Below are 23,059 nucleotides of genomic sequence, written 5' to 3' on the forward strand. Positions count from 1 at the left end.
TCTGAGTAGTACTGATCAGGTATTTTGTAAGATGCTGCTCTATTGGAACTTTTCTGGTGTCTATCTCATGATTAGACTGGGGTTACGGGTTTTGGGGAGGAAGACCACAAAGGCAAAGTGCCCTTCTCACCACGTCATATCAAGGGAACACACTATCAATGTGACTTAGCACTGTTGATGTTGGCTTTAATCACCTGGTTGAGGGAGTTTTCCAGGTTTCTCCGCTGTAAGGTGACTCATTACTTCCCTGTCTTCACCCTGTACTCTTTGGAAGGAAGTCACCACATGCAGCCCACATTTAAGGAGTGGAGATTTATTCTTCCCCTCCTTGAGGGCAGAGTATGTACATAAATTATTCAGAATTTTTCTGTAAAAGAGATTTCTCTTTTCTCCCCATTTATTTATTCATTCAATCATTTCTTTGTATCGGTAGACTCAAAGATATTTATTATACTCTGAGTTTTTATACTTTATTTATACTTTATTTAGTTATACATTATTTATACTCTGAGTTATAAATGAACACTATTTTATTTATTTTCCTGCTGAAATTGTTCCGGCTTTGGTCACTGGGACATTTTCAACTGGATCCTATGTCCCTTTGATATACCACCATCGATATATTTTATTTTATTTTTTGGAGTACCTTTTACTTTCTGGCATAAGACGCTCCAGGCTCATTTTCAAAATACCCTGCCCTAGTTCTAGAATCAGCCATTTCTCCAAGGAGCCCTTCTTCCTTTCCTTAGAGAATGATATTAGAAACCAACATCTGGGACCAAACACAGTTTTCAGATTAAAGGAGAGTATAATTTTAAAAGGGTGCATAAATTAAGAAAAAAACCAGAATCCAATAATAAACAGAAAACTCAAAGAATTGTATTTCCTTTTTTGCTAGTTGTTTTTGACTTAGGACAAAAATTAAAATATAACCTCACTAGTATCTAAAATGTCCAAATTAAAACGTAGAACTTTTTTTTGCCTATTAAATTCACAACAGTGTTCTTAAGAACAGCATGCAGTGCCAAGGTTCTGATAAAAACTGGTGGCTTTGGAAATTGCTGTAATTATTCTGGGAAACAATTTGGCAAGTGACTTAAGTTTCCTTCGTCTAGTAATTCAACTTCTGAGAACTTAATTAAGAAAAATAACCCAAAATATGGGTAAAGCTCTATGAACAAACACTTTAACAACGCTGTTTATAACATGAAAAGTTGGGGTCGGACTAAAAATCCAGTGTTTCAGTGAGAATATCACGTTGTTATTAAAAATGACAATAAAACAAGGAAGAACTATTGCATGAAAAACACTGGGATATGTGTGCTCTGAATACCACTAGGAAAAATAACCAGAAAGAAATTCAGAATATAAACTGGCTGAATAAGCGTGGTGGGATTTTTTCTTTTCTTTTTCTTTCTGCCTACTCTTCGTTTTCAAAATACAATTTCGTATGGTTATATTACTTTCATATCGGGAGAAAATGTTATGAATTGAAAAATTATATTCTCTGAACAGTGACAAGAAAATATTTACATTATTTTCTTATATTATCTCTTCTCCTACCTTTTTAGTCCGAGTTGAAGTCCAAGACCCTCATTTTACAAGTGAGGGGGTCTCTGACTGCAAATCAGTTAGAAGATTAAACCCAAGATCTTGCATTTTATTAATGGAATAACCCAAGATTCTTAACCAGCAAGCAAGGGCTCTTTCTTTCATGACAACGGTCTCCAAACTCTTTTTTTTTGCGGTACGCGGGCCTCTCACTGTTGTGGCCTCTCCCGCTGTGGAGCACAGGCTCCAGACGCGCAGGCTCAGCGGCCACGGCTCACGGGCCCAGCCGCTCTGCGGCATATGGGATCCTCCCGGACCGGGGCACGAACCCGTGTCCCTTGCATTGGCAGGCGGACCCCCAACCACTGTGCCACCAGGGAAGCCCTGTCCAAACTCTTTTGGTAATGTACCCCTACCAGTAAAAAATGATTTGAGACTGCACTGCCAATATATGCATATTTACTTATTTACAGATGTGCTATTAGCAAATATAGTATGTATCTTATATAAGAAACTTTTAAAATGGAGAAACATAAAAGAACAGCATATAAATAGAAGTTTGGCTATTTTTTTCCTCCATGCACCAACTGATGTCCTGGCACACGTCCCCTCCACAGCCCCCGACGTGGGGTCCACTCTTCATGCTAGAGCATGGTGTAGTGACAAGAGTGCAGCCTCCATGGTCAAAAGGACTTTGCTTTGAATGTTATTAGCTCTGCCACATACTAGCGCTTGATGCCTTAGGATAATTGGCTCATGTTCAAGCCTGCTGCTCCAACTGTAAAATGGTAATAAATAATATCCATCTCCTACAGTAATATGAATCAAATAAGGTATACGTCTTCTGTACAAAAGTCATCCAACAAGGCCTGGTACAAAACTGTAAATTCACTGTTATGAAACTCCACTACTCCCTCAATTCCGCGTTTTTTATCATTTCATTTTTCCTCTCTCTCTAACTGCTATTTCAAACCTTCTCTGCTCTTCCAAACCTCAGTCAATCTACTTCCCCCATTATTCTTAGTTGTCGATCTCACATATAATTTTATGGAGAAATCAGAAGTCACTTCAACTTTCCACCAAAGCTATAAACACAAACCTGCCTCTATACACATAACTTCTCAACTTTCAGTCATTTAACAAATATTTATTGCGTACCTTTTAGGGGTCAGACACTGCTCAGACACCAGGTACTGGTGATGGATTAGTGAATAAAACAGATAAAGTTCATGCTGTTGTAGAGCTTATATTCTAGGGATGGTATAAAAAAATGACCATGGGATAAATTACAGAATGATATGCCATGGGGAGAAATACAGCAAGGTAAGGTTTAGAAGGATGCAGGGACAGGGTTTTGCTATTTTGGAGGAAGTGGTCATGGAATGCCTGAAAGGTACTCTTGAGCAGAGACACAGAGATAGCAAGAAAATGAAGGACCTGGCCATGCAGTTATCTGTGAGAAGAGTGTTCCAGATCAAGGGGTAATAGCAGCTCTCAAGGCCCCTGAAGGAGACACATGCTTAGTGTGTTGACAGAACAGCAAGGAAACCAATGTGACTAAAACAGCATTACAGAGGGTCAGAGAAGTGGTGTAAGGCCAGGCCACGTGCAGCCTTTTAGGTTACAGTAGAGAATTAGGTGTTTACTCTCAGTGAGCTCAGATATGACAGCAAAGTTCTGAGCAGAGGAATAATATGAACTGTCTTGTGTTTTGTTTTTATTTATTTATTAATTATTTTTTTGTGTGCGATACGCAGGCCTCTCACTGTTGTGGCCTCTCCAGCTGCAGAGCACAGGCTCCGGACGCGCAGGCCCAGCGGCCATGGCTCACAGGCCCAGCCGCTCCACGGCATGTGGGATCCTCCCGGACCAGGGCACAAACCCGTGTCCCCTGCATCGGCAGGCGGATTCTCAACCACTGTGCCACCAGGGAAGCCCTGTCTTGTGTTTTGAAAGGATCACTCTGGTACTGTGCTGAAAATATACGGAAGAGGGCAAACACAAAAGCAAGGAAACGTGCTGAGAGGGTGCTGTACATAGACCAGCAGGGATGCTGGTGGCTTGGACCACGGTGGGAGCATGGAGGGGCACGAACTAACACTTGCGTGCTCTAAGGGTATGGCCTACAGAATTGGGTGACTGATTGAGTGTGGCGTCTGAGAGGAAAAGAGTAGCGAAGGGTGACTCCAAGATTTTGATCTGAACAAGTGGAAGGATGGAATTGCCATTATTGAGATGGGAAAAATGTAGGAATAGAAGGATTTGGGGAGCAAGTAAAAAATCAGAAGTTTATTTTCAGGTACTTGGAATTTGAATTTGAAATTCCTATTAGATGCCAAATAAGAAGCAGGAAAGGAGTCTGGAGTTTAGGAGAGAGGATCAGGCTAATGAGTAATTTGAAAGCGATGAGATAGTATATAAAGTCATAATGTAGATAAACAAGAGAAGAGGTCCAGAGATTGAACTCTAGGATAATCCAATGCTTTAGAAGTTCAGGAGATAATGAGGAACCAGCAGAGGAGACCTAGAAGGAGCTGCCACTATAAATAAAAATAAAATTATTTTGATGAGAAAGGAGGTAAGCATATTCTAGAAAGAAAACTATGGCATGGTGTACACAGGAAACCATGTACATAAGAACGACTAGAGTACAAAATGAGGAGTCAGAAATTTGGACAAGGGTCATCGTTGCCAAACTAGGGAGACTGGCCTTCACCCTGTGGGATGGGCAGAGTCACTGAATAGACACAAGCAGCAGAGTGAAGGATGGATTTTTGCAGAATTCTCCGAAGGGAATGCAGGCAAGATTGTCAAGGGTGACACCACAGAGAAGACTGCAATGTCTCAGATGACAGAGGTGACCAAGACTCTGAATTACGGCAGGGATGGAAAATAAAGAGAAAGGGGCTTGAACTGAAAAAGAAAAGTTAGGAAGTGCAAACCTTTCCAGGATTTGGACGCTGGGGGAGGTGCAAGGATGCCAAGCTTCTGGCTCGAATGACAACGTGGTTGGCAGTGGCATTAACCCGTAGAAGAAACAGATGAGTCACGGTTTGGGGAAGGAGAGGGTGGTGGCTTCAGTCTCAGATGTGTTGTGTTTGCGGTGTCAGTGCAGTGATCAAGGAGCTATGTTTGGCAGGGAGATATATAAATTTGAAATTCGTGGGAGAGGTCAGGCTAGAAACAGATCTGGGACATGTCAACACAGAGGTCACAGGCAAACCACCAGAGTGGATGAGATGACCTATGATAAAAGTCAGCATTTTCCTTCAAACCTACAACTAAGGCCAGGATGAGGGTAAGAAAGATGATGGGAAAGAAGAGAACATGGTAGGAGGGAGGAAAAAGAGGTAGGAAAAAAAGTAGAGAGAAGAAGAAAAAAAGGCTATATATCTAATGCATTCTAGGCCAAGCATGCCATTAATACTGTGCAAATATCTGTGGTTTTGTTTTTAATATCCTTTCCCAGTTCATACAGCATATTTATTGGCCTTTTTGACCACAGCTGCATTTCAAACAGATTACTTCAGGAAACAATTCTAAGTGATGCCTAGACTTCTTTTTTTTTTAACATTAGCCTACTAAAACTACATTATTATTACTGGAGCAGAGTTTATTTCTATTCAATACCATGTACTAGACTAAGTGCCAAGGGTCCAAAAATGAGTAAAACACAGTCCTCTGCTTCAAGGACATTTAACCAGGATCAAACACCCAGAAACGGGCTTCCCTGGTGGCGCAGTGGTTGAGAGTCCGCCTGCCGATGCAAGGGACACGGGTTCGTGCCCCGGTCCGGGAGGATCCCACATGCCGCGAAGCTGCTGGGCCTGTGAGCTATGGCCGCTGAGCCTGCGCATCCGGAGCCTGTGCTCCGCAACGGGAGAGGCCACAACAGTGAGAAGCCCGCGTACAGCAAAAAAAAAAAAAAAAAAACCAGGAAACAAAAAGTTCGCCAGAATGATCTTTTCAAAATGCATATTTGAACATATAACTCTATTTAAAACCTTCTGTAGCTGAAACTGCTCGTTGTTCTCCAATATCTACTCCTTCTAACGTGGTTAACATGGCCATTGAGAATAAAGACTAAATTTCCAGTCTTCTGTGCAATTAAATGTGGCCATAAAACTAAGTTCTAAATGTAAGTGGAAATGGCATCAGCAACTTCCAGAAAGTCCTTAAAGAGAAGGACATTTACTTCTACTCTTCTTTTCTACTTTCTCTGGCCTGCTGTCTGGAATGTAGACATGATGGCTGGAAATGAAGCAGCCATTTTCGGCCAAGAGGTAATGTTGGGAACAGAGGCTATACATGTCAGAGCAACAGGATAGGAGCCTGGGTACCTGACAGCTGTAGACTAGCTACACTTTGAAAGTAGAGAAGATCGGGCTTCCCTGGTGACGCAGTGGTTAAGAATCCACCTGCCAATGCAGGGGACACGGGTTCAAGCCCTGGTCCGGGAAGATCCCACATGCCGCGGAGCAACTAAGCCCGTGTGCCACAACTACTGAGCCCGTGTGCCACAACTACTGAAGCCCGCGCACCTAGCGCCTGTGCTCTGCAACAAGAGAAGCCACCACACTGAGACGCCCATGCACGGCCCCCACTCGCCGCAACTAGAGAAAGACCGCACGCAGCAACGAAGACCCAATGCAGCCAAAAATAAAGTAATTAATTAATTTAAAAAAAAATAAAGTAGAGAAGATTAGTTAAGTCGTTGATTTGTTGGTATTGTTTCTGGTGGCTGACAGCCAACTAATGCACCATTAGTATGACAATTATAATAGAAATATGTCTACCTTCAGCTCTATCTTTTTATCTATCTATCCATCCATCCATCCTTCTGCCTCACTCTAAAGTAGAAACGGAACGTATAACGTATTTAATATTGTAAATATAATACTCATCCAGTGCAAAAATAATATTTATCAAGTGAAAATTCAAGTATTTAATTAACACATTAATATAAAAATCACTACACTAAGTTTGCAACATTAATAAAAAGACATAAAACTCATTCTTCAGACATCAGCATTACAGACTTCCATCTTTAGGACATAACTATACTAATATTTTAACTTACTTCTTTTGAAGGATTCATTGGTAATGTAAAGATAGTTTTCCAATACGACCAGACAAACATTGCAAAAAGTAGATGATACGCAATCAGGCACACAACTAAAATGAGAGAAACAAAATTATCACTTTAATATGCAAGTACATGCTAAAATCATGGTATTCACAAAAGATGTGCTTGTTCTAAAATAACCAAATAATTTAATTATTTAATTACTTACTAGCCCATGATTAGAACCCTCCCATCTGTAGACAAGCCCATCTATCAGCAAAATGGCTACGGGGACCTCTCCTGAGTTGTAAAAATAAGGCAGTTATGCCTGCAACTTTAAGTAATAAACAAAGTGTTAAACGAATGTTAAGACATTCAGGCTGTAAGAACTTTGCTTCACTAACAAAGAATAGCAAAAGCAGTTCCTGCTTGAGCTGTTTGCCTATTTTGCTCAGCTGGAGTCAAACCTGGTGGGCCTGTTTCAAGGACAGTAGTTTGAAACAGAGATCTTCTGAACAAAGAGAGATTTCCTCCAAGAACAGTTCAAGTTTCTTACTGATCACATGGGACAATTGTTAACAAAAGCATTCTGAATATTTTTTAAGGTAGTGTACATAAACACACTTTGTGTGGTATTTTAGCCTTGAAGTCTTATGCAAAGCTGAAATATTAATTTTGTACACAGTGATGATGATTAATTCTGGATAATACATTAATATATAACTTACTTGTGTAAGATACAGTTGAATAAAATATGCTAATTTAATTTAAAATATAGCATGTTTGGTATTTTTAAACCTTAACAGCCATTTTAGCTTTTTTAAAGCAGCTGATATTCCTATTATAGAACCATTAAAACATTCAGTTACCTCATAAGGCACTTAAATCGGTGTGAGATGACTAGACCCAATGATATTTTTCATGAATTATCTAGGTGACTCAGGTATGGGGTCAGACTCTGAGTTGAAACAGGAGATTGCTGATATTCCTGTTATCTTGGAGCCATAAGAACCTGGCACAGTGACTGCCATTTCAGGTTTAAGTTCTCTGCCAAGCGTCTGAGAGAATTCAGTCTGGGGACTGAGAGAATGAGACGCCTTTAACCCATCCTGACTCCAACATTCTCCAAGTATGACTTACTCCAACCAAATCAAAATGAATGCTATTTGTTTTTGCCAACGATTTTTAAAATTTTAGACTGAAGGCAGTGATATATCTTACCTTGTTCTCCAATATTTTCCATGGACACTATAGAAATAAATAGAGAAAAGAGACAGGCAATAGGTTATAAGAAGCTTATGGCAAACAGAGGGCCTGATAGAGACAGAAGACACTTGGGTAGGTTAATAATGTGGCTCTGTTTCAAACCAACGTTCTTTAAATATTTGTTCAACGTTGTTTCGAGGAGAGATGAGCACTACGGGAGACAGGTGGGGAGGGAAGGCGGGTGGCCGCCCTCCACGAGGCCCCCGCTGGCGCTCCAGCCCTGGCTGCCACGCAGAAAACTAACCCTGCCAAGCGTGGCCCTGGCGGGTCTCACTCCTTTATCGATCGGTTTCTCGGGTTTCCTTCCAACTACAGAGCTCGGATGAAAGCTCTCCAGCTCATCACATTGCCAGTGACACTGATTGCTCTTCATAAGTTGGCAACCACCGAGTTAGCTTTCCAGAAGGAAAAAAATGTTGTGTCCACGGCATACACTTCTCTTGCCGTGTTTCTGAAAGGATGAATTCTTACGCCCGATGACTAACTGCTTCCTACTGTACAACAAGGGGCCCAGACCACGTGCCCGAGAAACTGCCATCCCTGAAGGGCTGCTGTAAATATCGCAAGGTGGCAGGTAGATTGAGGACAGGGACCACAGAGCTCAAACAAGCTGGGACAAAAAGCCCCACTCTGGCAGTTTTCTTGCCTTCTGTTTGTCTACTTGTTTCGCATGTGGTGGTCATCCTCCATTTGTACTAAAGTCTTCAGGAAGCTCTGGCCTATCTCAGTTGTAGCAAGGGAAGATTTGACTTCATTTACGTAGTTTTGTCCCTCCTTGGCTATTTAAAGGGATACAGTATTCTGGGCCTTTGTCCTGGAGTATACTTTCATTGCCTTAAGCAGCACTGAAATCAGAGGGTAATGTTGTGAGAGATTTTTAAGATTACCTGATCCAACCAACCTCCTTCACAGGAGAGCTACCGTTTAGCCATTTCTAGAGTGAGCAGGAGACACCGTTTTGGAGGGCAACCCACTCCCTTCCTGGATTGCTCTTAATGACTGTACGATCAGAGGGTGCCGAAATGAGCCTCTTGTGGCTTCTACCTATGGAATCTAGGCTTCCAATCTGTAGCAATAAACAGAAAATCTAAATGGCAGACCTTCATGTGTTCTCTTTTAACCTAAAAAATAGATGATTTCGGGCTTCCCTGGTGGCGCAGCGGTTGAGAGTCCGCCTGCCGATGCAGGGGACGCGGGATCGTGCCCCGGTCTGGGAAGATCCCACGTGCCGCGGAGTGCCTGGGCCCGTGAGCCATGGCCGCTGGCCTGCGCGTCCGGAGCCTGTGCTCCGCAACAGGAGAGGCCACAGCAGTGAGAGGCCCGCGTACCGAAAAATAGATGATTTCCAGATTTCTCACCAACCTTGATGTGGCTCCTTTAAACATTTCCTGGTCTCTCAATTTCCTTTTACCTTTCTGATCCCCATGATGGGACAGGCAGACACAGGTGATCTTTGACTTACAAATGGCCTGTTCCACAAGTGTGCTTGTCCACCAGAGGCGAGAGTCATAGCACACTTTCTCATAGAATACGTGAAGACGTTAATGTGAGGCCAGAGGAAGGACCAACCTGGCTTTTCTGTCTGACCTCTACCTCTCCCTTCATGCATTTCTCTCCAGGCTCTGACTTCCCTGTCTTCAAAGTGCTCCAAAACTGACTACAGCTCTTCCTTGGATCAACATTTTTCCTCCTTCAGCTAATCTAATGAAATGAAAAAGCACTTTTAATGCATTCGTGCATTTATATAGGAATGACCCTTAATGACCATTTCAGAGGTGCTGGTGTTTTAAAGAAAATGTATTTGCTAACCCATGACTCTAGCTGTCAGAACTGAAACAGTAAAACAAAATGACATTAAAAAAAGAAAAAGTACAATTAGTATGAGATGAGAAGTTTTTTGCCCTGGACCATTATTATATTGACGGGATATGCATTCAAAGACATCTTTTAAAAAGCTATTTCTGCCCCTCACAGTTTGTTTTTCTCTTAATGTACTTCAAAATTCACAGATCTTCTTCTTTTTTTTTTCATTTAAACAAGTTACTCATGGATGCATGCTTATGGTAAATAATTCTGATAGCATTTATAGAGTTAAATGTGAAGGTCCAAAAAGGCTGTATCAATTACACTCCCCCAAATTGTGAACCTATCCAATTTCCTATGAATGTAAAATGTCTTTAATTTTTGTCAACATTTTAGGCCAAAATAAAAAATCACTGTTTTAGTATTCATTTCCCTGATTACTAGTGAACTTTTAAAAATTTTTATTAAAAAGTAAAATGATTGGCTTTTCCGATCTCTTCTGATTAAATTACCACTTTCCCATTGGTCTACTTCTCTTTTACTTATTGAGAGCCTTTTATATAGTACCCTGGGAAGTAATCCCATATTTGTTACATATGTTCCAAATAAAGTTGTGTATAACTACTTTCAAATGACTTAATAGGTTAGGGGCTTCCTTGGCGGTCCAGTGGTTAAGACTCCACACTTCCAACGCAGGGGGCGCAGGTTCGATCCCTGGTTGGGGAACTAAGATCCCACATGCGGCATGCCGCAGCAAAAAAAAGACAATAAATACTAGCAAAATCTTATAGTTTATCCCTGATTAAACAGCAGTATCAAAACTTTCAAACCGACCTATTTCACTAACAGATATATGGACTATACTTGGTTTTGCTTTATGATCTTGAGGAAATTAATGTTCTTTCAACCATGTTTACCTGTTTAGTGGGTCAATGGTTCACCTTGTAATTTTCAATTTAGTGGAAGAGCTGTCAATTTCAGCATTTCCTTTCTCAGACAAAACCACATAGAATACAATGTTATTTTCTATTTTGTTCATAAATGACTGTTGAAGAAAAGGTTATAATTTAGCCACATATGTTATATGTATATAAAGATAATATATGGGAACTACAGACTCATTTTTGGAAAAAAATAGATGGTAAGTCAAAAATAGATGGTAAGTCAAATGTAATTTGACTATTTACATCAACATGAGAATTAAATAGCAATACTGATCATATTTATGACAGATCTTCCAAAGATCTATTGGGTTTTAATGTGAATTTTGAGTTTTATTCAGTATTATTTAATTTTATTATTTCACAGAATTTCAGTTTGGTCTATTTAAAAATTATGCTTATTCTCCAACTACACACACACAGAAATTTCAAATCTTTTACAACCATCATTAACATATTTTGTAAAAATGACTTTTGAGGTAATTTAATATAGTTATTTCTATTTTTATTAAAAGAAAATGGAGGCAGATGAGCTTTACTCCAAGTCACAATGAGTAGCACATTAGTTAATTCTATCTGAGAAATTCTTTTATTTTCAATTTTAAAGTTTTATGCATGTGACAAAAATATTATGATTTGGGCTCTGCTGGATCTTATTAAAATTAGTTCCTTATTAAAGTACAACAACTGGCATAGAGCATCTGCCCCATAAATGTTTACTGAATAAAGACAGAAACGGCGCAGTGGTTAAGAATCTGCCTACCAGTGCAGAGGACGCGGGTTCGAGCCCTGGTCCAGGAAGATCCCACATGCTGCAGAGCAACTAAGCCTGTGCGCCACAACTACTGAGCCTGCGCTCTAGAGCCCGCGAGCCACAACTACTGAAGCTCGCACGTAGAGCCCGTGCCACTGCAATGAGAAGGCTGCGCACCACAACGAAGAGTAGCCCGCGCACCACAAGGAAGAGTAGCCCCTGCTCTCTGCAACTAGAGAAAAGTCCACGCGTAGCAAAGAAGACCCAGTGCGGCCAAAAAATAAATAAAACAAATAAATTTACTTAAAAAAAAAGACAAACAGAAGAAAACACCATTAATTTGAATCATAAAAGTGGAATCCCAAAGCACACCTATGAGAAATGTTAATTCTTTCTTCTGTTGACTTGAAAATTTCAAGAACAAAGTTATTTCTTTTACCTGTCATCTTAGCACACCGTAGAAACTCAACTAGTAATTTGCAAAACCAAGAGTAATCTTATCTGTACTGCCTGCTAGCATACATCCCCAGAAGTGAAGACAATACCTCATTACACAAAGGAGACAGAGACGACCAAGTGGTTCATGATCCTCTAAAAATTAAAAGCTTGAAGACGACACTGGCTTCAACTTGACTTCAAGCAACTTTAAAAGAAGATAGAAAGGTTTTATACGTTTATAGGGGTTTTCCCTCCTAATTTTGGCTCTTCCTTAGTACTTTACTTTTTAATAGTTCAGTCTGTCAAAGTGAAGAAGAACCTTACTAAGCACAACCAAACTAAAGAGCAAAGGCTCTGGATAAAGACCGGCAAAGCTCCATCCGATTTCTGCCACTTGCTGGTTTACACAGTGATTCTACATATTCCATCATGAAGTGAGGGTAGTAATAACAACAGCAATATCATCAGAGCCGTTGTGGAATTAAAAGAGGTAATACATGTAATGTACCTAACATAGTACCTGGCACACAGTAAGCCCCCCAAATATACAAGCAATTCTAATACATGATATTTAATTTTGCAAATACTAACTGTAATAGATAACATATAGGAAAGGGGACTACAAATTACAAAGAGACAAGTAGTATTTGTACAGACCTCTGAAAGACATCAATGCAAAATTCTGACTAAAAATAGACTTTACAAAGTGAAAAATAAAAGGTGAAAAATAACTTAGATCTCCATATCTTGCCTTTTTATATAGATGTGTCGTTCCAGAAACGTGATAAATAAAAATGGTGGTACTCATCCTTACACAGGGTAATGATGAGACATAAAGACTTCATTCCTGATGTGGCAGTCAGTCCATGTGAGAACTTCACTAAAAGTGAGAAGATCTATTTTGGATGTGACACAATCTGTTCAACTTAATGAATAAGAACAATGACTTTTTTTTTAAAGGCCTAAATATTATATTCATTCCAAAAAAATTAGATGCAATTTACTCTTGAGAATAAGAGCACTGCTGTTGTTACACTAAAATATTTACCCTTCATACATATGGTGACCATCTAAATACATACAATAGTAACACCATGGGTCAAGATTCTAATTTTCATTTCAAAAACTTAACTGCCTAATTTTATCTTGGATTAGCCTAATTTCTTTCCAGTTCCATAGCCTACAATGATAATATGCTGCTTTAGAGATGGCTAACTTTCAATCTACCTGCAGGACTTAACATTCCTCCCAGATTAAGTGCAGTACAATAGGCAACAAGAACTCTGCCTTGTTGAAAGATCCTAAAGAACTGAAGTACTTTCTTGGCACTGGTGGTCTATTGGAAGGGAGAAAGTGGGAATGATAAATTATTACCAGTGTTTGCAAGAATGTTCCTTTTGCCAAGAGGAAAATGAAGGCCTTTAAGAATTACATCTTGGGGGGGCTTCCCTTCCCTGGTGGCGCTGTGGTTGAGAGTCCGCGTGCCGATGCAGAGGACGTGGGTTCATGCCCCGGTCTGGGAGGATCCCACATGCCGCGGAGCAGCTGGGCCTGTGAGCCATGGCCGCTGAGCCTGCGTGTCCGGAGCCTGTGCTCCGCGGCGGCAGAGGCCACAGCGGTGAGAGGCCCGCGTACCAGGAAAAAAAAAAAGAATTACATCTTGGAATCTGGAACTGTCAATATAACTGCAAGACTGGTAGGTCGGGGGGCCAGTTGTGTTTTCTGGCCACCCTTTCTGCTAACCCTCCTCCTCCCTCATTAGTCATTTTTCTAAGAAACAGAGTGGGGCATTAGAGAAAAGGCTGATTGGTCAGCCATCAGTTTGGAATTGATGCACGATACTTTTGTTGTAGTATTGATCTTTAAGAAACTCTTGTGTAAAAATAAAACAGATAAAACCAAAGTTGAAAAGTCAGACTGTCAGCCAAAGTAGAAACCCCTAATATACAAAAGGGTGAAAAACTGCTTCTTATTCCAAACCTGACTTGAGTAAACATCCTTAAAAATGCATACAAAAAAAATTAAAGGCATACCTCACTTATCTCTTCCACATGAATTATCAAGCAGTCATTTAATCCAGGGGTCAGTAAACTACAGTCCTCAATCCAAATATAGCCAGCCACCTGCTTCAGTAAATAAAGTTTTTTGGAGCAGAGACACACGCATTCATTTACATGGCTATTTCTGTGCTACAATGGAGAGTTGGGTAGTTGTGACAGGAAGAGTATGGCCTGCAGAGCCAAGAAAATTTACCATCTGGCCTTCTTATAGAGAATGCTTTTCAACCCCTGTATAAATATAGTTCTCCAGAGAAACAGAACCAATAGGGTGTGTGTGTGTGTGTGTGTGTAGAGAGAGAGAGAGAGGGAGGCCAGAGGAGGGAGGAGGGAAGGAGAGAGAGAGGGTAGAGCATGAATGAATATGAATTTTAAGGGCTGGCTCACAGGGTTATGGGGGCTGACAAGTCCAAACTCTACAGAGCAGGCTGGCAAGCTGGAGAGCCAGGGAAGGGTTAATGCTGCAGTCTTGGGTCTGAAGGCAGACTAGAGGCAGACTAGAGGCAGAGATGCTTCCTCCTCAGGAGACCTCAGTCTTTGCTCTTAAGGCCTTCAACTGATTGGATGAGGCCCACCTACATTATGAAAAATAACCTGCTTTACTCACAGTCCACTGATTTAAATGTTAATCACATCTAAAAAAATGCCTTCACAGCAAGAGCTAGACTGGTGTTTAACCAAACAACTGGCCACCACAGCCTAGCCTAGTTGACACATAAAATTAATCATCATTGGGTCTTCCCTGGCGGCGCAGTGGTTGAGAGTCCGCCTGCCGATGCAGGGGACACAAGTTCGTGCCCCGGTCCGGGAAGAGCCCACATGCCACGGAGCAGATGGGCCCGTGAGCCATGGCCGCTGAGCCTGCGCGTCCGGAGCCTGTGCTCCACAACAGGAGAGGCCACAACAGTGAGAGGCCTGCGTATCGCAAAAAAAATAAAATTAAATTAAAAAATTAATCATCACACCTTGCATCTAGAATCTAATTTTATTCTAGAAACAGTTTACTAAGAAGACATGTGTTGATCTTCTGTGTAAGTTCTGAAGCCAAGTTCATTATTTACTGTAAATTAATAAATTGGAATTATAGCCAGCAAAGTAACTACATAAACTAACTTTATGTACCTGCTAGAGGGAAAACAATAATGAAATCCTTTGTCATACTCTAAAAGCTTGACTGCAAATAATCCTATTCAAATTAACTTTATATATACACCCATATGATTCCCTAAGGATGCTATCCAACCCTATTTTCTAAAGAGCTCTAAAAATATTAGAGCCGATTTAGTCTAGATTGATTTAAATTCAATCTTGATTAAAAGCAAAGGTTCACCTCAAAGATCCTTCCAGTCCTATATTTTACCAACTGATTTTTAAAAATTTTGCTTCGGTGATTATACAATTGAGAGTTTGCTGTCAAAAATGTTATCTATTGATGAGTAGCAGGCTACCACTGTCAGTCAGTAACTTGAATCTAGTTCAACTTTCAGTCCTAAGTACATCCAAAACTTCAGATACTAAAACAAGCCTTCATAGTAGGTAAAAAAAAAAAAAGTACTTTCCCTCTTAAATTAGCAAAGAACAGTTACATAATTTTTTCCAGAACAATCTGGTTTTGGGGTGTTTTCATCACAAATGTATACTGCTGTGATTTTTTCTTTTCTTAATCTGAATTTTCTTTTTCTTGCCTTCAAATTCAAACTCTGTTTTGGACGAATAATTTACTTTTATTGCATAAACACAGTACCTTCTCTGTATAAATCCACTAGGGTAGTCTGACACAGATATACCTTAGCCCCATATATTCAGTCTGATAATGAAGAACACCAAAAGTAAAGAATTGGTTCTAATGAATGAATCTGAAGGGTAACTTTATAGCCAAGCTCTATTTTTTTCTACTTATCTTTAACTCATTTATTGAAAAACAATCACTGACTCTACCATAGTTACACCACTGAGGACAAAATGGTAAATGAGACTCCATCCCTCTGCTCAAAAAGCTTAGAGTTCATGGGGACATTTTACATAGAAGTTGAAACTAACAGAAAAAACAAGGACATTAAAACAGTAAAACATTTTCAGTTAAGAAACAGAAGCCCCTCAGATTCAGAAAATTAAGATGAAAATAGGAATAGTGCTACAAATATACTTTAATATCTCCTGTCCTAACATCTCTCCTTTGACCTCAAGTCTCTAGCTGCCACCCCATTTTTCTGGCCCTTTCACAGGAAAACTTATTTTAACAATCATCCAAACACACTGCCTCTACCCCCTAATTTCTTTTTTTAATTAATTAATTAATTAGTTTATTTATTTATTTTTGGCTGCGTTGGGTCTTCTTTGCTGCACACGGGCTTCCTCTAGTTGCAGCGAGCGGGGGCTACTCTTCGTTGCGGTGAGCAGGCTTCTCATGGCGGTGGCTTCTCTTGTTGCGGAGCACGGGCTCCAGGCGCGTGGGCTTCAGTAGCTGTGGCTCATGGGCTCAGTAGTTGTGGTTCGCGGGCTCTAGAGCGTCGGCTCAGTAGTTGTGGTGCAGGGGCTTAGTTGCTCGGCAGCATGTGGGATCTTCCCGGACCAGGGCTTGAACCCATGTCCCCTGCATTGGCAGGTGGATTCTTAACCACTGCGCCGCCAGGGAAGTCCCTACCCCCTAATTTCTTGTTACTTACTCGACCACCACCAAGTGGTTCTGCACCCCCAACATTCCACTGCTATCAGTCCTGTCAAGGTCATCAATACCCCCCCTAATTCTTGGTACTCAAGTTACTCTAACAGAATTAATTACTCTCTCTTTGAAATGCTTTGTTGAACTGACAGTGAATTCTTTGGTGAATCCGGCCAGGGAAAACGCCTTGAAGCAGAATCCTTTGTCCTTTCAGCTACTTTCCAAGAAGCACTAGTTCACTTTTAATGTATTAGAGATCAAAACTGGGGCAGTAGAATACATCAAATCATTCCCATGAATACTGGCGACACTACTGCAAGACCATTTTAGTAAGAGAAGCCACCGCAATGAGAAGCCCGCGCTCCGCAACGAAGAGTAGCCCCCACCCCCGCTGGCTGCAAGTAGAGAAAGCCCGCAGGCAGCAACGAAGACCCAATGCAGCCAAAAATAAATAAAATAAATAAATTTTTTAAGTAAACAGATGAATAAAAATAAAAACTTGGGGCAAAAGTCATTCTACAAATAGAATCGGTGGGTTTGTAGGAACTGTTTTGTCAAGGACAGGAAAGCAGTTTCAGAACAGAAACAAAGAATAAGGGTAAGGCTTCACATTATCTGGACCCGAAAACACATGGTTTCCAATGTGGGTTCTCACGGTTACATAAAAGCCAGACGTCACAATCCCAACCACAAACACAGGCCAGGCAGTCTACATTCCTTGTCAGATCCCCATACGGCTCCTTAAATACTCATTTTGGGATAAGAAAACCATGGTCTCTTTTAAAATGTCAATTGATGTCATCTCCCTAAAAACCCTTCCGTGGCTTTGCACTGAATTTACACTAAAAGTCCAATCTCCTTACTCAGGCCTCAGTGCACCAACACACTCTGGCCCCTACCCACCTCTCCAAGATCACTTCTCATTCCTCATCCTCTTGCTCACTAAGCTGCAAACAGGCTGACCTTCCAGAACACACTAAACTTTAGTGTCTTTACCCTCTTCACCTGCTGCCACTCCTGGCTCACGCCTGATCGTCCTTCAGCTTGCAAGTGACAGGTCAGTTTCTCATAGAGGTCCTCCTGTCCAGTACCCGGCTACAATCCTTACCACCACACACTGTTTCTTTCTTAGCACTTAGCACAGTCTGTGATTGTTTTTATTTGTTTCTTTTCTATGTCCTTCACTGAGGTATGCATCCTGGCTCTGTCCAGTTTGATGTTTTATCTCTGCCAAATTACTTATTCTCTCCTCAGTTTTATCTCAATATTTATCTCATTGGGTTGTTTTGAGAATAAACTAGGTAATGTAAGTAAAAACACCTCGAATAGAAGCTGGCATATATGAGGAGCTCAATAAATGTTAGTTGAATATGGAGCATAAATAAATCACGGAACAGTGAAACCTTAAGAGTAGGAGTTCCCCCAACGTTTAGTGTTAACAGTTTTATAAACAACCTGGAGAAAGAAGCACACCATGCATTTTTAGCTTGCTGTAGTGCTACAATTTTCTGGACAGTGAAATGCCAAGGCCTCCACCAAGGCCCGTCCAGGTTCTCATAGGGTCTGGCATGCATCAGCATCTCAATGTGAAGAGTGGAGGAAATTGTGTAATTTGGGGAGAAGTAGGATTTCCCAGGTGGTCTGATGCATCTCCCCTGCCTCTATCCCAGGATTTATATCTAACAAACTATACTGATCTAAACTAGATGTTTTGTGTGCTAGAAATTATCAAACCACCATGGAAAAATGGTCAGGGAGACCTTCTCCAGAAGAATGGCACAATGCAACATCAAAGAAAAAAAATGAATGGCAGTAAACCAGTCAATATAAACCAAGACACAGGAAGAAGAGGAACCTTAAGAACAGGTTATGATGTCCGTTGACAGAGGAATGGATAAAGAAGATGTGGTACATATATACAATGGAATATTAGGCAGCCATAAAAAAGAATGAAATAAGGCCATTTGCAGCAGTATGGATGGACCTGGAGATTATCACACTAAGTGAAGTAAGTCAGACAGAGAAAGACCAGTATCATAGGATATTGCTCATGTGTGGAATCTAAAAAAACGATTCAAATGAACTTATTTACAAAACAGAGTCACAGATGTAGAAAACCAATTTATGGTTACCAGGGGGGAAAGTGGGGGGAGGGATAAATTGGGAGATTGGGATTGACATATACACACTATGATATATAAAACAGATAACTGATAAGGACCTACTGTATAGCACAGGGAACTCTAGTCAATATTCTATAATGGCCTACATGGGAGAAGAATCTAAAAAAAGAATGGATATATGTATAACTGATTCACTTTGCTGTACACCTGAAACTAACACAACACTGTAAATCAACTGTACTTTATTAAAAAAAAAAAAACAGGTTATGATCCAAAAGGTTATGCAAGTCGTATGTTATCTGGGTGGTCATGCCTCCATATCAGCCATCAAAAGCCTTTCTAACGCTTAATGTACCTGAAACAATATTACAAAACTGTGAATTAACAATATTACGAAAATCAGCTACTCTGTGTCTGGGGAGGCTTTTTGGCTGTCGGATGTTCCAAACTCACCTCCTTCCGCCAGGATAGATAAGAGGCTGCCCTCATTCTCTTCCCCTAGCTGCTGGGCTACGAGAGCAGACGTTCCTCCCACCCCAAGTCTTCAGTGATGACTCCTGTATTAGGGGGTCTGGGAAACTACCACAGACTCCGTGGCCTCTTTATCAGACAGCTATTTCCTCACAGCTCTGGAGGATACAAGTCTGAGATCAAGGTGTCGGCAGGACTGGTTTCTTCTGAGGCCTCTCTCTGGCTTGTGGATGAGCATCTTCTCCCCGTATCTTCACATAGTTTTCTCTCTGTATATCTTTAGAACCAAATTTCCTCTTCTTACAAGCACATCAGTCATACTGGATTAGGGTCCACCCTAATGACCTCATTTTAACTTAATTACCTCTTTAAAGTCCTTATCTCCAAATTCGGAAGTCCTGCAGGTTAAGACTTCAACCTATGAACTTGGGGGAAGACACAGTTCAGCCCGAAACACTCTCTGAAATAAGCCTGCAGGTCGAGCAGGGTGAAGGCTAGGTCGGGGTGACAGGGCATCACTGGGCTGGTGGGGGCAGTCAGACGACAAGGGGCAAGAATAAACTAAAGGGAGTGTTTCGTTAAATGTTAACTCTATGCCAGGAATTGTGCTAATTTTTTTCAAATGTTTATCTCATTTAAACCTTACAACAATCTGTACGGAAGGCATTATTATCATAATTTTAAAAGTTGGGAAAACAGTCTCCCAAAAGTAAAATAACTTTCCTAGTGTCATTCAGTCATAACCTGTGGTGCTAGGATCTACATATTAGGTCTGTCTGACTCCAAAGCTCTTTCAAGGATTCCACCTGCCCTCCCAGGATGTGTGACATCTGGTGCCCCCGACTGCATATCCCTTCCAGGCTTCTTTGTCCTGGGCAGCTGTTCCTTCTCTGGTTGCTCCCACACAGTGGCCCCTCTGTGTTTAACACCTGGGCCGCTACCTGTTACTTGTGATGAGGGATGTTCTGGAGATCAAGGTTTAAGACGTCCTCTTTTTGTCACCCTTCCTCCACCAACCAACCTAAACATAACCTGGAAACAGGTCATTTTACAAACTCTGGGCACAAAAAAATTCAAATATTTGGTTATATTTCAGTGCCGAGAGCTCGGCTTTCCTGAGTTCTCAATTCAAGAGCTGGGGAAGGAAGAGAGCTCCAGGTTCCAAGGATAAGAGTGAGATGGTGATGCATGGAAGAAAGTTAGGAGAGGAGACTGGGACTTCCTGACCTGCCTTCTCAGTAGCAGAGGGAAAGATCATTCTTGAGGTCAGTACAGCCCAGGTACACTCCCTTACAGGAAGATCCCTCACTTGTAGAAACTGGCAATGAAGAGTGAAGGAACATACAACTGTCCCGGAAAGGGAATTTGTAATTCCTACCGCTATCGAAATTTTCCAAGTTAGAAGTTCTTCTCTCTCTCTCCCCCTTCTTTAGCAGTTTGACCACATCATTGTTCTCAATACCTAAGCTCTGCTCTGCAGAAACATTTGGTGTAAACTCTGACTTTCCCCACTGAAGGCTGGGAACACACCGAATGTTTGTACTTAATCATTAGGGATGTGTGGTCTTCTGATTCAGTAGTTTTGAAAGGGGAATGAAGATTTTGTCTCACTATTATGGCCCTGAGAAAACTCACTGCCACTTTCCTCTTGGCAAAGAGAAAGACAATTCCTGACTCACTGAGGGTACTAAGCAGTACTGTTAAACAAGGGACTGATCTCAGGGCTGGTCCCTGACTTAGCGCCCTCACTTCTAAGCTTACTCTAATGGAATCCTACAATCCCTCTGTCTCAGTTAAAATAGAGGAGATTCCCAGTGCCAGCAAGTTGTACAGATTTCAAGGCAGGTGAGTTTATTTACCCTGTTAGACAGAATTGTACGGGTCCCCCCCTCTTCCACACGTGGCTACAGCTCAACTCAAGTTCCAACAATGCCTGGGTCTTTTCAACTCCAGTCCCCTTTCTTTCCAGTTCCACATGCCCTTCTTTGGGTTGGCCCTGAGAGGCATGACCGACTCCTCTGAATCAGGCAGGATGGTACGGACAATACACCTTCAGCAAAGTTCTCCCCGGTTCCCAAATAATGCTTGTCTACTATTGGGGGAAGGTCAAGCAGAGACTTTAAATCCTGAAAACATCCCCCTCATTAGTCAGAACCCAAATTTTAGAACTGGAAGGGCCTTAATGATTATTTTGCTCAGTGTTAACTACTCATCTTTCTTATATATGTATGTATTTATTTATTCGTAGTAAGCAAAAACCCCACTTGTATTTTGGTTATTTCAGCATTTAAAAATACACATATAAGATCAGATGGAAACAATTTTTGTAGTGTATTTTTTAATGTCATTAGATCAATCCCTCATTACCTGGTATACTCAGAATTATCACAGAGGACAATACTGAGAGAATTTTTTTTTTCACTACTGAACATTAGCTTTTCTGATTTTTCTGTAGAAAAATCAGTGCTTCTTGTGTGCTTCTCCACAGAAACAGATAACCTTCTAAAACTATCTCCCGGGGTTAGCAGCTACATGTTGAGTACCAAATGACCAGGGCACTTACAACAGAGCACATATAACATATTGAAAAATTAAACCAATATTTCTAGGTTCATGTAAATTATCTGACACTTCTATAGTACTCCAGAGAAAGGTACAAAGCTATAATTCCAACCTTTGTGTTTACGATGCTCATCAGAATAGAATTTACAGTGTCACACTTGAAGGGATGAATTAAAAGATTTAAAACAATATCAGCACCAGCAGTAATTACTGCAGTCGAGCAATGAGTCGCAACATCTATTAAAACATGCAAAGGTATTAAACTATTCACTGACTCACCCTTCTGTACTGGGTATTGAAGGGTGAGTCAGTATTTTCTTTTATAACTTCACTGTCATATATTCATGAAGTAAACTTCTCACGCAATCTTTCTTTGATCTCAGCGTGAATTACAGTATGCCTTGTTCCTCTTACTTGCAGCAAATCATACCCTTACTCTGTACTGCATTTACCAACAGCACTAGCACAGCCCGCCGGACAGTAATTGCCGTGATAGTACCTATATTCAGTTGCAGCAAAAGCAAATTTGACATAGTTGTAAACTGGCAGGTCACAGATGAAAGACGGGCCCTACTACTGCTTAAGGCACAGTATAAGAGCACAATAGTATACAAGTACCACCTAATTCTAACTAGATGTATTCATAATGTAAACAGGAAGTTCTACACAATTGTGTACAGAACTAAGACACTCATCAATACTTGGACTGAGTCTCTTTCTCCGCTCAGTGTGTGAGTTGCATCTCATGTTTCCTACTTGTATCTCTCCACCAATTAATGTGCTGAGTTTTGTTTTCTGCTCCTGAAACCACGGTCACTTATTCTAGATCTGCAGGCAAAACAAATGCCCTGATATTCATTCATGAATTGTGTTCACTGCCTGTGCTGTGTATTAAGGACCTAGCTCATAATTAACACCGTGGGATACTGACGCATCCAGAGACACAGGTATGTTTCCTCGACTTCTCCCCACCAGCTCATGCCACCAGCTCATGTTTACCCAGTATATGTACCATTTAAACTCATAACATGTTGCTCTTTAAAAAGATAAAATTTCTACCAGTTATCATTAGTGCTCTGGTTACCCAAAAATTGTTGTTGAATTTTAGACTACGTACAGTAGGCCAGCAGCTCTCAACATTCCTGCCTTGGCCGTACCTGATGGCCGGTGTTCTCATGAGGGACACAGTCCCTAGGAATGAAGAAAGCTACTGCATGGGCAAAATGGAGTTACTCACAGTTCCCTGACCACCAGCTTTCCTGCTGCACTGTGAAAGGGCAAGGTAGTTAAAAACTACTCCAGTGACATTGAATATGGACCTCACAGACACTTCCAGAGACCTTCAGGTTTAGATATGTTTACAAGG

At 41.0% G+C, this 23,059-nt stretch overlaps 1 protein-coding gene across 3 annotated transcripts in view; it reads right to left on the reverse strand.

The window, feature by feature from the left end:
- ZDHHC2 (zinc finger DHHC-type palmitoyltransferase 2) overlaps positions 1-23,059 on the reverse strand; it is a 74,881-nt gene that overhangs the window by 38,725 nt on the left and 13,097 nt on the right. For all 3 annotated transcript variants that reach the window (XM_032618524.1, XM_032618521.1, XM_032618523.1), the window contains exons 2-3: positions 7,838-7,864; positions 6,632-6,726 (exon numbers count right to left, since the gene is read on the reverse strand). In XM_032618524.1, the coding sequence (XP_032474415.1) occupies positions 6,632-6,726; positions 7,838-7,864 (122 nt within the window). The remainder of the gene's footprint in view (positions 1-6,631; positions 6,727-7,837; positions 7,865-23,059) is intronic.

This window comes from Phocoena sinus, chromosome 21 (genome assembly GCF_008692025.1).
Source record: "Phocoena sinus isolate mPhoSin1 chromosome 21, mPhoSin1.pri, whole genome shotgun sequence".
Classification (NCBI taxonomy): Eukaryota; Metazoa; Chordata; class Mammalia; order Artiodactyla; family Phocoenidae; genus Phocoena; species Phocoena sinus.